Source organism: Hyperolius riggenbachi, chromosome 2, assembly GCF_040937935.1.
Source record: "Hyperolius riggenbachi isolate aHypRig1 chromosome 2, aHypRig1.pri, whole genome shotgun sequence".
NCBI lineage: Eukaryota > Metazoa > Chordata > Amphibia > Anura > Hyperoliidae > Hyperolius > Hyperolius riggenbachi.
In genome coordinates this window covers 525476182-525489145 of record NC_090647.1, presented here as the reverse complement: position 1 = coordinate 525489145, position 12964 = coordinate 525476182, and the positions used below count along the sequence as shown (strand labels likewise).

Here is a 12964-nt window from a genome sequence, read left to right as displayed (position 1 = left end):
TTATTTTAACAGTGGCAGATAGCACATCAAAAGGAGAATCGAAAAAATAACCTTAAATAAAAGATAGCAACTGATTTGCATTTCATTGAGTGAAATAAGTTTTTGAACCCTCTAACAATAAAAGACTTAATACTTAGTGGAAAAAACCTTGTTTGCAAGCACAGAGGTCAAACGTTTCTTGTAATTGATGACCAAGTTTGCACACATTTTAGGAGGAATGTTGGTCCACTCCTCTTTGCAGATCATCTCTAAATCCCTAAGGTTTCGAGGCTGTCTCTGTGCAACTCTGAGCTTGAGCTCCCTCCATAGGTTTTCTATTGGATTAAGGTCCGGAGACTGACTAGGCCACTCCATGACCTTAATGTGCTTCTTCTTTAGCCACTCCTTTGTTGCCTTTGCTGTATGTTTTGGGTCATTGTCGTGCTGGAACACCAATCCACGACCCATTTTCAGTTTCCTGGCAGAGGGAATGAGGTTGTCGTTCAGGATTTCACGATACATGGCTCCGTCCATTTTCCCGTTAATGCGATTAAGTTGTCCTGTGCCCTTAGCAGAAAAACACCCCCAAAGCAAAATGTTTCCACCCCCATGCATGACGGTGGGGACGGTGTTTTGGGGGTCATAGGCAGCATTTTTCTTCCTCCAAACACAGCGAGTTGAGTTAACGCCAAAGAGCTCTATTTTGGTCTCATCAGACCACAGCACCTTCTCTCAGTCACTCACAGAATCATTCAGGTGTTCATTGGCAAACTTCAGACGGGCCTGCACATGTGCCTTCTTGAGCAGGGGGACCTTGCGAGCCCTGCAGGATTTTAATCCATTGCGGTGTAATGTGTTTCCAATGGTTTTCTTGGTGACTGTGGTCCCTGCTAATTTGAGGTCATTCACTAACTCCTCCCGTGTAGTTCTAGGATGCTTTTTCACCTTTCTCAGAACCATTGACACCCCACGAGGTGAGATCTTGTGTGGAGCCCCAGAGCGAGGTCGATTGATAGTCATTTTGTGCTCCTTCCATTTTCGAACAATCGCACCAACAGTTGTCACCTTCTCTCCCAGCTTCTTGCTAATGGTTTTGTAGCCCATTCCAACCTTGTGCAGGTCTACAATTTTGTCTCTGACATCCTTGGACAGCTCTTTGGTCTTTCCCATGTTGGAGAGTTTGGAGTCTGCTTGATTGATTGATTCTGTGGACAGGTGTCTTTTATACAGGTGACTAGTTAAGACAGGTGTTCTTAATGAGGGTGACTAATTGAGTAGAAGTGTCTAACCACTCTGTGGAAGCCAGAACTCTTAATGGTTGGTAGGGGTTCAAAAACTTATTTCACTCAATGAAATGCAAATCAGTTGCTATCTTTTATTTAAGGTTATTTTTTCGATTTTCCTTTTGATGTGCTATCTGCCACTGTTAAAATAAACCTACCATTGAAATGATACTGTTCTGAGACTTTTCATTTCTTTGTCATTGGACAAACTTACAAAATCAGTGAGGGGTCAAATAATTATTTCCTTCACTGTACCCCCCCCCCCCCCCCGGCTTTGGTAATGCTTGCATGAATCTTGGCCAATAAAGCTGATTTGATTATATACTATGAGCCACTGCCACTTACCAGCTTCATGATCTCCGATTCCAGGTTCTGGATACAATCCAGTTTCCTCTTTCGGCAGCGCTGTGCAGCAATCCTATTCTTGCTCCGCCGACGTATATCGTGGATGCAGTCCAACTGCTCCGGTGAGAGTGTGTGCGTTTTCACCAAGGACTGGAAGTCATATCGTGAGAGGGAAACGATTTTCTGTGCGTTGAATGGCAGTGTTTTCTGTAAGCGAGGTAAAGAATGAATCCAGTTCAGAGAATGTAACAATAGTACAGAAACTGCAAGACTAAAGCATACGATTACCCAAAGCATGCTTCATGGAGCGTCAATGAGATGCAAATCATTTTTTTGCAAATCATTTTGAGTTGATGCAGAATTATGCACATTTTGTATGCAAATGCATGCAGCTTGCACATGAACCAATCAAATCCTGTGGAGGTAAAATTCAATTAGCCCATTTTCAAGCTGCATAAATTTACATACAAAATGTGCATAATCCTGAATCAGCTCCACATTATTTGTATCCCACTGATCATTACTTCATGGTTCCCCCTGTTTAAGGTGCCCACTAATAATTCAATCTTGACTGTACAATATTACCGCTTCTATGTAATATGAGGGATTATCGAACGTATCCATTCACAGTATACTCACTCAGTTTACCCTTCTACTACATAGATTGTACAATCAAGACTATCATCGATAGACAACTTTAGGGCTCATTTACATTGCATTCTGCGCGCGTTAGTGGTTTTTTAGCAATGTTTTTTTCCGATTCCCAGCGCTTGGGTGGGTGCTCCGTTTTTGAGAAAAACAATTTTCTAGGCGCTTTTCCCGAGCGTTTTTTTTTTTTATTTACTCCCTGATGCAAGTCAGGAAGGGAACTCTGACCCGGAAAAGAATAAGTACAATGTATTTATTCTTTAAAACGTGAACGCAATCGCCCCACAAGCCATTTTGTGAGAGTTTAGCGCTCTTCCTATACCTTCCATTATAGCAAAATCGCCCCAAAAATGGTCCAGGCACCGCTTTGCTGAACGCACAGCTAAAGAACCACGCTGATATGCACCGTCTCATAGACAATCATTGCACAAGCGTTTTGGGGCGATTTTAAAAATCACCTGCGCTTAAAAAAAAAGGCAGAAAACGCTCCTAGTGTGACTGAGCCTTAGTGTGGCAGTCAAGAACTTATGCCCAGGACCTATACAGAGTTACAGCTTGCTGTATGGCGATTGGGCTATACTATGCTAAATAAGTAACTCGCCTTCCACGCACCGACACTGACCTCTAGCGCCAGACTACAGACTGACGCACGCACTCATACAACGTTGTGTCAGCGCATTAACACACACACTACACACACCACACACACGCACGCGTACACACACACTACACACACGCACGCACGCGTACACACACACACACACACACACACTAGACACCACACACACACACACACACGCGCGTACACACACTACACACCACACACACACACACACTACACACCACACACGCGCGTACACACACTACGCACGCACGCACGCACGCACGCGCACACACACACACACGCGTACACACTACACACACGCGCGTACACACTACACACACACACACACGCGCGCGCGTGCGTATACCCTACACACACACACGCGCGCGTATACACTACACACACACACACACACACACACACACACACACACACACACACACACACACACACACACACACACACACACACACACACACACACACACACACACGCACGCATGCGTAAACACACGCGTACACACACTACACACACACACACACACGCGTACACACTACACACTACACACACACACACACACACACACACACACACACGCTTACACACTATACACACTCTACACACACACACACACACACACACACACACACACACACACTACACAATACACATGCACGCACGCAGCAACAGAACACATCCTCAGCTGTACAGCTGACTTTGCATCTGTACAGTGCTGGCTTAGCAATGTTGCCCAAAGGATCGATTACCACTCCCCGACGGGTGACATAAGTCACAGGTGTATTATATGTACGATGAGGGCTGATGCATTGGGGCTTCTTGATGGTATCATTTAAAGGGTACCTGAAGTGACCCAATATGAACTAAAATAAACACGTAAACACAGGGTCCTCTAGTTACTCTAGACTCCCGTCCATTCCTCTGATTTGCCCCCATTTGAGGGGCCGGCAAAAGGAAACCGAAGGAGCTCTCCTCCTTTGGCACATGCTCTATCCTACTCAGCACTCCGCCAGTAGTATTGCCGAAGCATGTCTGCCGAAGATACTCCTCCCCATCTAAGCTGCTGTACACAGCCGGGCAGGAGTGCAGACAGAGGTGGAGCACAGGGTAGGACAGTGCATGCAGGAAAAGGAGAGCTCCTTCGGCTGTTGGGGGAAGCTTTGAAAGGATGGGTGGGCCTGCATAAGCTATAAAATATCAGCACCCTATATTGGACACATTTACATGTCAAATTATGTACACTTTGGGTCACTGCAGGTGTCCTTACACAGCTGGCCTGCAACAGATGGAGCGCAGAGAAGCAAATGAACAATTCTGACACACCTGTTTTCCTTTCATTATTTAAAAGTGGGAAATTCCCAAGTGTTACGTTTGTAAAGAACTTTCCTGAATGAAAGGTGATCACTCAACAGCTAGGCTGTGAGCAGTGGAACAGCTGAGATAAAAAATCCCCATGAAAGTTTGCTGCAGATACAAGAAAACTTTAAGACAAAGTTCTGAGCTAGCTCCAGTGGCACAGTGATCGCATGGGATACTGGCTGCCTCGGACATCATCATCAGACCCTTCTGTGTGTACCAGCATGTGCCTGCCTGTCTCTGGTGACTCTGTATAGGGCATAGTTCAGTGCTGTGCTCACACATGCTTGTATCTGCTGCAGAGCTGAGCTATATTAGACACAGCACAAGCTGCCGCTGATTCAGTACCGCTTCAAGATAATGAAGATCAATGTGCAGAATGAATGCATGAACTGACAACAGTCTTCCTAATGCATGTACTGACACAGTGTCAATAGAGGTTTGTTCCTGAATGTATGAATGGGGAAGACAGAGAAAGAGGGGAAGTGCGGGATGGGGAGGACAGGGACAGACAGAAAAGAGAGATGGGGAAGATAAGGGGGGGGGGGTGTTTGAGAGACCCGCAAAGGAAAAGTTGTTCCTTAGAGTCTTCCCGTTCTCCTCCCGGTGTCCTTGTTCCCCCGCAGGCTCCTCCATTTGCATCTCCCGCCAAGGAAGACTTCAGAAGCACTCAGGCTCCCGAAGACAGGCAGCTCTGTACTGCGCCTGCGGGAGAGAGCGTGCTCCCGCACGCGAAGTACGGAGCACCCGTCTTCAGAAGCCCAAGTGCTTCCATAGACTACCGAAGCCAGCCCAACGTGGAGGAGAGCAGTCTATAACCCAGGGGTCATAAACTGCTAACAGGGGAGCCTGCAGGGGAACCCGGGGACCGTGAGGAGAACGGGGAGGCTCTAAAGGGTCCAAACCCTTCCCTCTCCTTAGGGGAGTATCTTTTTTAAGCTTCAGGCTCAGGCTCCATTTAACTATTTGAAGACCGCCCCCCCGCCAATGGGCGTGGTCGCGCTGGCAGCCCCAGGACCGCCTAATGCCAATTGGCGCCAGGTCCTGGAGCCGGCTATTGAAGGAGATCGCGCGCATCTTCTCGGGGGCGAAGCTCCGCCCCCTCTTCAGTCCACGAGCTGTTAAACGGCGTGATCGCCATCTATTTATACAGTACATCGCTGCGATCAGCAGCAGCGCTGCACTGGGGACAGTCGTGTGACACGGCTGTCCCCCTGGGACCACAGAGCGATCGGCTCTCATAGGCGGAAGCCTATGAAAGCCGATCGTCGTGATTGGCCGGCTGGGGGGAGGGAGGGGATTGGGAAAAAAAAATAAATAAGCACACAAATAGTAAAAAAATATTATAAAAACAGGGGGGGGGGCTAGGGGGGGAATCACTTGTGTGCTGTGTTGTGCAGCCCTCCAGTTGCCTGGTTCTCCTGCTGATCCTCTGCGTATAGTACTTTTAGCCACAGACCCTGAACAAGCATGCGGATCAAGTTTGACTGGATTTCCGGCATGCTTGTTTCAGGTGGGCGATTTAGACACTACAGGCTACTAGTATTGCTTAAAAGGTAATAAACATTGCAGTCTCAATATTCATCTCACTTCAGGTGTCCTTTAAAGTAACACTGTGGTGACTAAAAAAAAAAAAAAAAAAAAAAAAAAAAAAAGCACTCGAGTGCTTCCAAAGCTATTCGACCAGTTGGACTTGGAATGCTAGGGTAGGTGAGTATCGAAAGTAGAGTATAACTCTAAGGGTATCGAAATCATCACCTTCTAAACAAATATTTAGAAGCTGGTTAACTAACCTCTCTCTATTCTCTCACAAAACCCCTCATGTTGGTGTCCAACCTTACCATCCTCCTGGTGGTGCCTAGCCTTAACCTCCCCCCCCCCCCCCCCCTGGTTGTGCCTAACCTTTCGTCATAATGAAATATACAGGCAAATATTACTGATATTTCACTATATGAATTAAGTAGTAGAATATTGGTAAATTTACCGATATTCTTCTACTAGTATTCCTTGTGATCCTTCAACGAAAAATTTTTTTTTTTAGGTTAATGCCACGCCCAAATTAGCGTGCAATGCTTTTAAATGTAAGCATGTGAACTTGCACCAAAACACCTTCACTCTGGGAGCAATGCTGAGTCAGTCACTTTTTGGTCCCCCTCACACACAAAACTGATGGGAGAACTAAGCTTACCTCATATTCTTGCTCTTTGGCAGATGAAGATCCAACACTATCTTCCTCACTATCAATATCGGAATCTTCGTCCAAGTTAATGGGACAAGTGTACGGGCAGGTTTCATTGGTATTACTCTGAGCACCATCTGGACTGCGTAATTGAGGACTGTTGGCACACATGTCATTAGTGAGGTTGTTAATAAAAGGGCATGAAACAGGGTTGAGTGTTGTAAAAGTCCGCTCAGGGGTCTCATTGGATATGGAGATTCCCAGCCATGGACATTCCGTCCTCTTCTCCATGTTGCTTTCTTGTTGTGGTTCCTTTGTGGGTGAGATCTCCAAATCTTGCTGGCATGGGTAAATATCAGGCCAGAAGCCTTTGGCAAGATGTTCGGCAATCTCCCTTTCCACGATACTGCGCTCTCTCGTTAAAGGAGGTTTTCCGGGAGCACAAAGTTGAGGGTCCTCTACCAGTTCTGACCTTATAAATTCAGCGGACTGCACACCATTTTGACGGATGTTGCTCCCTTCCGGCAAACCAGCCGTGCTAGAGTCGCTGGGGGTATCTGAGTAGTTTAAATTTCTGTATGGTTGATATGCACATTGGAAAGGCACTGAGCTGAGGTCTTGAGGTCCCAAAGGAAAACAAGGAGGGTATGCAGCAGTCATGACTACTTTGTCATCAGCACAGGTAAGGTGTTGATAAGAGATATTGGGGCTCTGTGGAGGTACTGTGTTTACTTCCATATCGGACTTGACCAAATGAATGTCCTCCCCCTGAGGTCTTGGCTGAGTGAGCGTTTCGGAAGCATCGCTCGATGGCGCCGGTGACAGACTCTGAGCATCCTGATTACTGGAACACGTGCTGACCGATCGGACACGGCCACTTTTGCAGGCTTTCTGAAACTTCCTGTACTTGGGGCAAAGAGAGGCGAATCCGGAAGAGTTGTCCCTTCCGAAGCAAAATGATTCGCAGGGCTGTTTAGGGCTTTCCGATGATGGGGAAATATTCTCATTTGCCACTGGACATTTAAGGTTCTGGGAGAATTCGCCTCTCCATAGTTCTTCCACCTCATGCACCACAGTCCTCCCAGACTCATTTTGTTGTCCAGCTGCCTTTGGGCAAAAGGTCTTGCAGCATTTCTTTCTGAGGTGATCCGATGCTTCAGATTTATTCTCCTGGAACTTCAACTTCAGGAACTCAAAGCAGGTTTCTTCGATGTCGTGCACCTCCAGTAACTTCCCACACTTTCTGATTTCTGAAAGGTTGTCTCTGGTGACGAGGAGCTTGGAGGTATACGCAAACTGAAGCAGAGGCAAAAACCCTTTCACGCTCACCTGCAAATGTGAAAAATAGGTCAAGTACTTCAGGAAAAGCAGACACAGCATCTACAAAACTACATGGTGCTTTCAGCAATTAAAAAATCATTATGGAATTGACAGTAAGATGGCCATATTATCAGCAAAAAGAGAGAAAAAATAGTAAGGAAGGGCTGAGTTCAACATTAGCAAGAAGAAAGGCCAGCTGTAACATTATGGGTGAGACAGAATGGCCTTAGCACCAACAGTAAGAGAAGACAATTGTGGCATGAATATTTAGGCTAGCCTTGCATCTATGTTTTGCGTTTTGGTGGGAATGCAAAACTCCTGCTGCATCCCACCATAAAAAAACTCAAACATAGGACGCCGCGGTAGAGTGTGCCGACAGGGTCATATGCCTATCGCTGCCCCCGCTTAGTGATGTACTTCCTGCTGGGAAGGAAGTATGTCACTGGAATTCCTGTAGGTCAGCACATGCGTTCCGTCGTTTACACTACGTGTGTTGCCCATGGACTTTGATTACTCCAAGCACCGTGTGTTAAGCGCAGTGCTTGCAGTAATGCGCTGTTGCCCTTGCGGTGGCTCAGATACTTCCAGCGCACCGCAAGGGACTGCAATAAGGGTGGGAACACACGAGGCAGAATTGCATATTTGTTTTCCACTATGTGCGATGGAAACGCATATGCGATTCTGCCTAGTGCGTTCCTACCCTAAGTGTGAACGTTTCCATAGACTTTCATTGCTTTTGCAACGCAACACAGGTTTACCCTGCTAGTGTAAAAGGGGCCTCATGCAAAAATGTGAGGTAAATAAAGATAAAAATTGGATACTTACCCAAGTAAATAAGGAGTGTCCTCAACCCCACTGCTGCAACCTGAGGTTTTCTTCTTCTTTGCAGATGGACTTGTACACAAATAGGAGCGCTTTCGCAAGTTTGGTCCCTGCTTGTACAGTAGCACAAAGCCATTTGTGCACGAGCAGCTTCAAGGTGCAGACTGTACCCGGACATGTGCAGTAAGCTCATATTCGATTGTGGAATATGCTTAGAGGAACCCTGGGCTGGAGTGGTGGGACACAGGACCATTGGGAAAGCCTAGACTACCCAGAAGCTTCCTTTTACAAGGGTAGTATGTATTTTATTGTCGTTTTTTTTCGCCACTTCAGGTACACTTTAAAGGATACATTAGGCAAAAGCAAACTCGCAGCTTTACTTACCTGGGGCTTACTCCAGCCCCTTGAAGTCTCTGTGTCCCTTGCCCCAGTTCCGATGACACCCAGTCTTTTGGTGTCTCCCTTGTTTCCTTGGTTGTTGGGTATTTCTAGTGGTATGGTGGCTAGGGGTGTGGTGGGGGTGTGGTTAGAGGTGGGGCAGGGACATATCTTAAAGTGTTTTCTCACCGCAAAAAGTTGGGTGGTGTAGGTCCTAAAGGCTCATACACACGCTCAACAAATGTCTTTTAATGCACGATTATCAAACAACTTAAAGAGACACTGAAGCGAAAAAAAAAATTATGATATTATGATTTGTATGTGTAGTACAGCTAAGAAATAAAACATTAAGATCAGATACATCAGTCTAATTGTTTCCAGTACAGGAAGAGTTAAGAAACTCCAGTTGTTATCTCTATGCAAAAAAGCAATTAAGCTCTGCGACTTTCAAAGTCGTGGAGAGGGCTGTTATCTGACTTTTATTATCTCAACTGTTCCTGAACTATTTACTTTTCCTCTGCCAGAGGAGATGTCATTACTTCACAGACTGCTCTGAAAGAATCATTTTGAATGCTGAGTGTTGTGTAATCTGCACATATTATAGAATGATGCAATGTTAGAAAAAACACTATATACCTGAAAATAAAAATATGAGAATATTTTCTTTGCTGCTAAACTTCTAGTAATTATTCATAGTACACAATTAATTCATTATATCATATATTTTTTTTCCGCTTCAGTATCTCTTTAAAGAAGTTGGATGATTTTTGTCAAGTAAAAGACATGTAAACGACAAGGCGTTATCACCAATAAGAGGCGTCCAACAACTGCTAAGACACAGCTCAAGTCAATCCAACTGTTGGATTGACTTGGCGAACTACTGAGAGAACATGGCAATGTGTACAGAAGTCTCCTTCGACTTTTCAATAACGTCCATTAGTAACTAGAACATATTAGTCGTTCACTAGTTGAGTAACGTTATGTAAATTTGTAGTTGTTCGTCAAGTCGTTCTGTGTGTATAATTGTCATTGGCACGCCAAGACGTATCTTTCCACCTTTTTTAATCGGAATAGTTTTTAAACTTGTTTATAGTGAAAGTCTGTTGTGAGCGTGTGTATGTAGCTTTAGTATTATTCGCAGTATTCCAGGACAATTGTGGAATCAGATTTTCGACAGCAGCTTTAGCAGATAAACACACACAGTGGTAATTTCATCTGTAATCTAAACCAGCCCCAATATCAGCAGATTGATAAGAAGACTATTATCTTTAGAAAAACCGCTCTCACCTCTTCAGGCAAGGTGATGACCAAGTCCCCATGGTTGGCCTGCACAACCCGTGACAGGAAGTAATCACTCGCAGCACCGAGCACAGATCGGTGGGCCTGGAATCTCTGGTCCTCCACTAGGACAGTCACGTCACACAGCAAGCCCTGTTCCCGCTGGCTGTTCAGGCGGAGCAGAACATTGGTGCAGTGAACGGAGGACTCGTAGGCAAAATGAGCGTCCTTCTTCTCAATACAAGACATCCTGTAGGAGGTGCTCAGCTAGCATGCTTCCTCTGCAACAAAACAAGAGCAAGGATATCACCTAAACATGCGGTTCAGCATCAGACAGTTCATGAGAACAATCCTATCACAAACTGACAGCATAGTAAGCGTCACAGTTTTTCTATATACCGTATATACTCAAATATAAACTGATCCTCTATATAGCATTCCCTGGTGTCTAGTGGCACTCCCCTTTCTCACCCATTCTGCATTCTCTGGTTTCTAGTGGTCCCCGCTCCTTCCCCCATACAGCATTTTGCTCATTACCAACACAAGAGGCTGAATTTGGCACAAGATGTCAAAAAAGGGCTGAAAACTGCCTCTGCCAAGAATCTGGTGTGTGTGTGTGTACAGAATTCTCCAACCCTTCCCAATGTGTTGGTGAGAGACCCGGTCTGTCAGATCATTTCTGGCTGAAAGCTGCCCTACTATTGGTCTCCCTCCTGCCCCTCCCACTCCACCCTGTGCCATTCATCTTCCCTCCACCCTGCCACCATAGTAACAGAAGGCACCGCTAAGCCTGCAGGCTAGTTAGGCATCTGCATAGCACTGGACTCCTCTTGGTGAACATTAATCAGGTGTGTACCTAGACTGAGCGCTCTTTGGGAAACTAGATAAAAACGGTTCGACCTACTGCTTTGGCCTGCATAATGTGTCAGTGGAAATCAATAATATGCCTAGACAAAGCTAAGCTTTGTCTTTTACTGACTGACAAACATGGAGTGAGGGTCAGAGGAGGACAGCAGAAAACATGCCATGAATGAGTCACGTTCTACGCTGGATGCTGAAAAGCCTGACACACTGAAACAGCAACACAAGAGAATCTCTACGCAATGAAGGGTTCTTTTTATAGAACGCCACCGTATTCTGCATACAGAATGATCATCTGGGGGAAACCACAACCCTTTCTGTGACAATGTTACTTTCGAGGCATCCCAAATAAACAATACGTGAAAAACCCAGAAGAGAACAGCAGAGAGCCCTTAATATTGCAGTAGGTTAGCACAAGATAATATTTCTCTTACTCAAAACTTGGTGTATTTGCCTTCTTAAAACAGAAGGAAATCTGCAATTATTCAGCTATAAGTGAACATTTGTGGTTACCCACAATGCACTGCTACTAAATATGCAAATTATCCCTTTTCGCCCTTGGTAAGCCAAGCAAGCATCCAGAACCGCTGGTGTATAGCAAGCCTATAGCTTTAAGTTTTAGACAGCCATATCAAACCCACATGTAGACAGCCTGTTTCGGACTTATGGTCCTCCTCAGTACATGGCTTACCAAGGGCGAAAAGGGATAATTTGCATATTCAGTAGTGGTGCATTGTGGGTAACCACAAATGTTCACTTATAGATGAATTATTACAGACTTCCTTCTGTTTTAAGAAGGCAAATACACCAAGCTTTGCTTTTTTTAGTAGGAGGGCTTTTTGGTCCCTTTTATCCCCCTAAACATTCCTAGTAGTTTATGTCACCCTGAGCTGCATTGGTTACTCTGTCTTACTCAAAAGAAAGAGAGGGCTACTCAAAAAAGGTTGGTTAAAGTGGACCTAAACTCTTGCACAGAACAGAAGGAAAACAGAGAAAGTGCGCATGTACTTAGATAATTTAGCCTGTCTATGGGCTGCTGCACACCAAGAGCGTAAAAATGAATAAGACCAGCTTAAAGAGGGAGGTAGCAGTGGACTTACCTCCCCAAGTAGTCTCCAACAGCTCTCCCCCAAAAAGCCCAATTTGTTACAACACCCCCCCCCCCAACCCCCCAAAAATCTAGGTCATTTAGGTGTGATAAGCAGTGATAAAGTGATGGCCAAATGAATGAGAGGAGCACTGAAAGGTGGAAATTGATGTTGGCTGTAAGAGTAAAATAGCCTGTGGGGTGAAATGGTTAAGATAGCATTACTATTAAAACTAAATGCATTTCTAATTAAAGTGTATATACCATCATATGTTTTATAAAAATAGAGAGCTGCTTTAAGAACATCTAAAAATGTCACTCTGTAGACTGAATGTCCCCTAAGTATCCTGGCTGCCGATGTAGCAAGAAGCATTTTACAGTTCTACATTTGTACTTTCAAAGGGACAAGACGGAGGGGCCAAAGTTCACCTTGTGAGTAGTGTTTACACGCCACCGACACTAATAAAACCCTGAACGCTGCTACAGCAGGTCTATAAACTATACAACGTGACCACTTGCCCTGATGGAAACTGCAGACTCCGCAGACTTCTGCTCTCAATGATGTCAACACTGGCAACTGCTGCAGAATTCCTTTCTAAGAATTTCTCAAAGTAACAAAAAGGTCAAAACCGAGTCCTACTTCCTGATGACCACAATGGGTGTACGAACATTCATGATTGGACAGCTAGGTTAAAAAAAACCTGAAGCGTGATAATGGCAGGTCTTCCGGTGGGTTGGGTGAGGAGGGGGACAATGTGCTCATTCCTTATTGTCTTTTAAAGGGACCAAGAGCAGAGGTGAAAAAA

At 45.2% G+C, this 12964-nt stretch overlaps 1 protein-coding gene across 2 annotated transcripts in view; it reads right to left on the bottom strand.

Annotated features, from left to right (window-relative positions):
* The window catches only part of BACH1 (BTB domain and CNC homolog 1), a 92324-nt gene that overhangs the window by 21146 nt on the left and 58214 nt on the right, over positions 1 to 12964 (bottom strand). For both annotated transcript variants that reach the window (XM_068270604.1, XM_068270603.1), the window contains exons 2-4: positions 10220 to 10491; positions 6422 to 7741; positions 1608 to 1814 (exon numbers count right to left, since the gene is read on the bottom strand). In XM_068270604.1, the coding sequence (XP_068126705.1) occupies positions 1608 to 1814; positions 6422 to 7741; positions 10220 to 10459 (1767 nt within the window). In that variant the 5' untranslated portion in view covers positions 10460 to 10491. The remainder of the gene's footprint in view (positions 1 to 1607; positions 1815 to 6421; positions 7742 to 10219; positions 10492 to 12964) is intronic.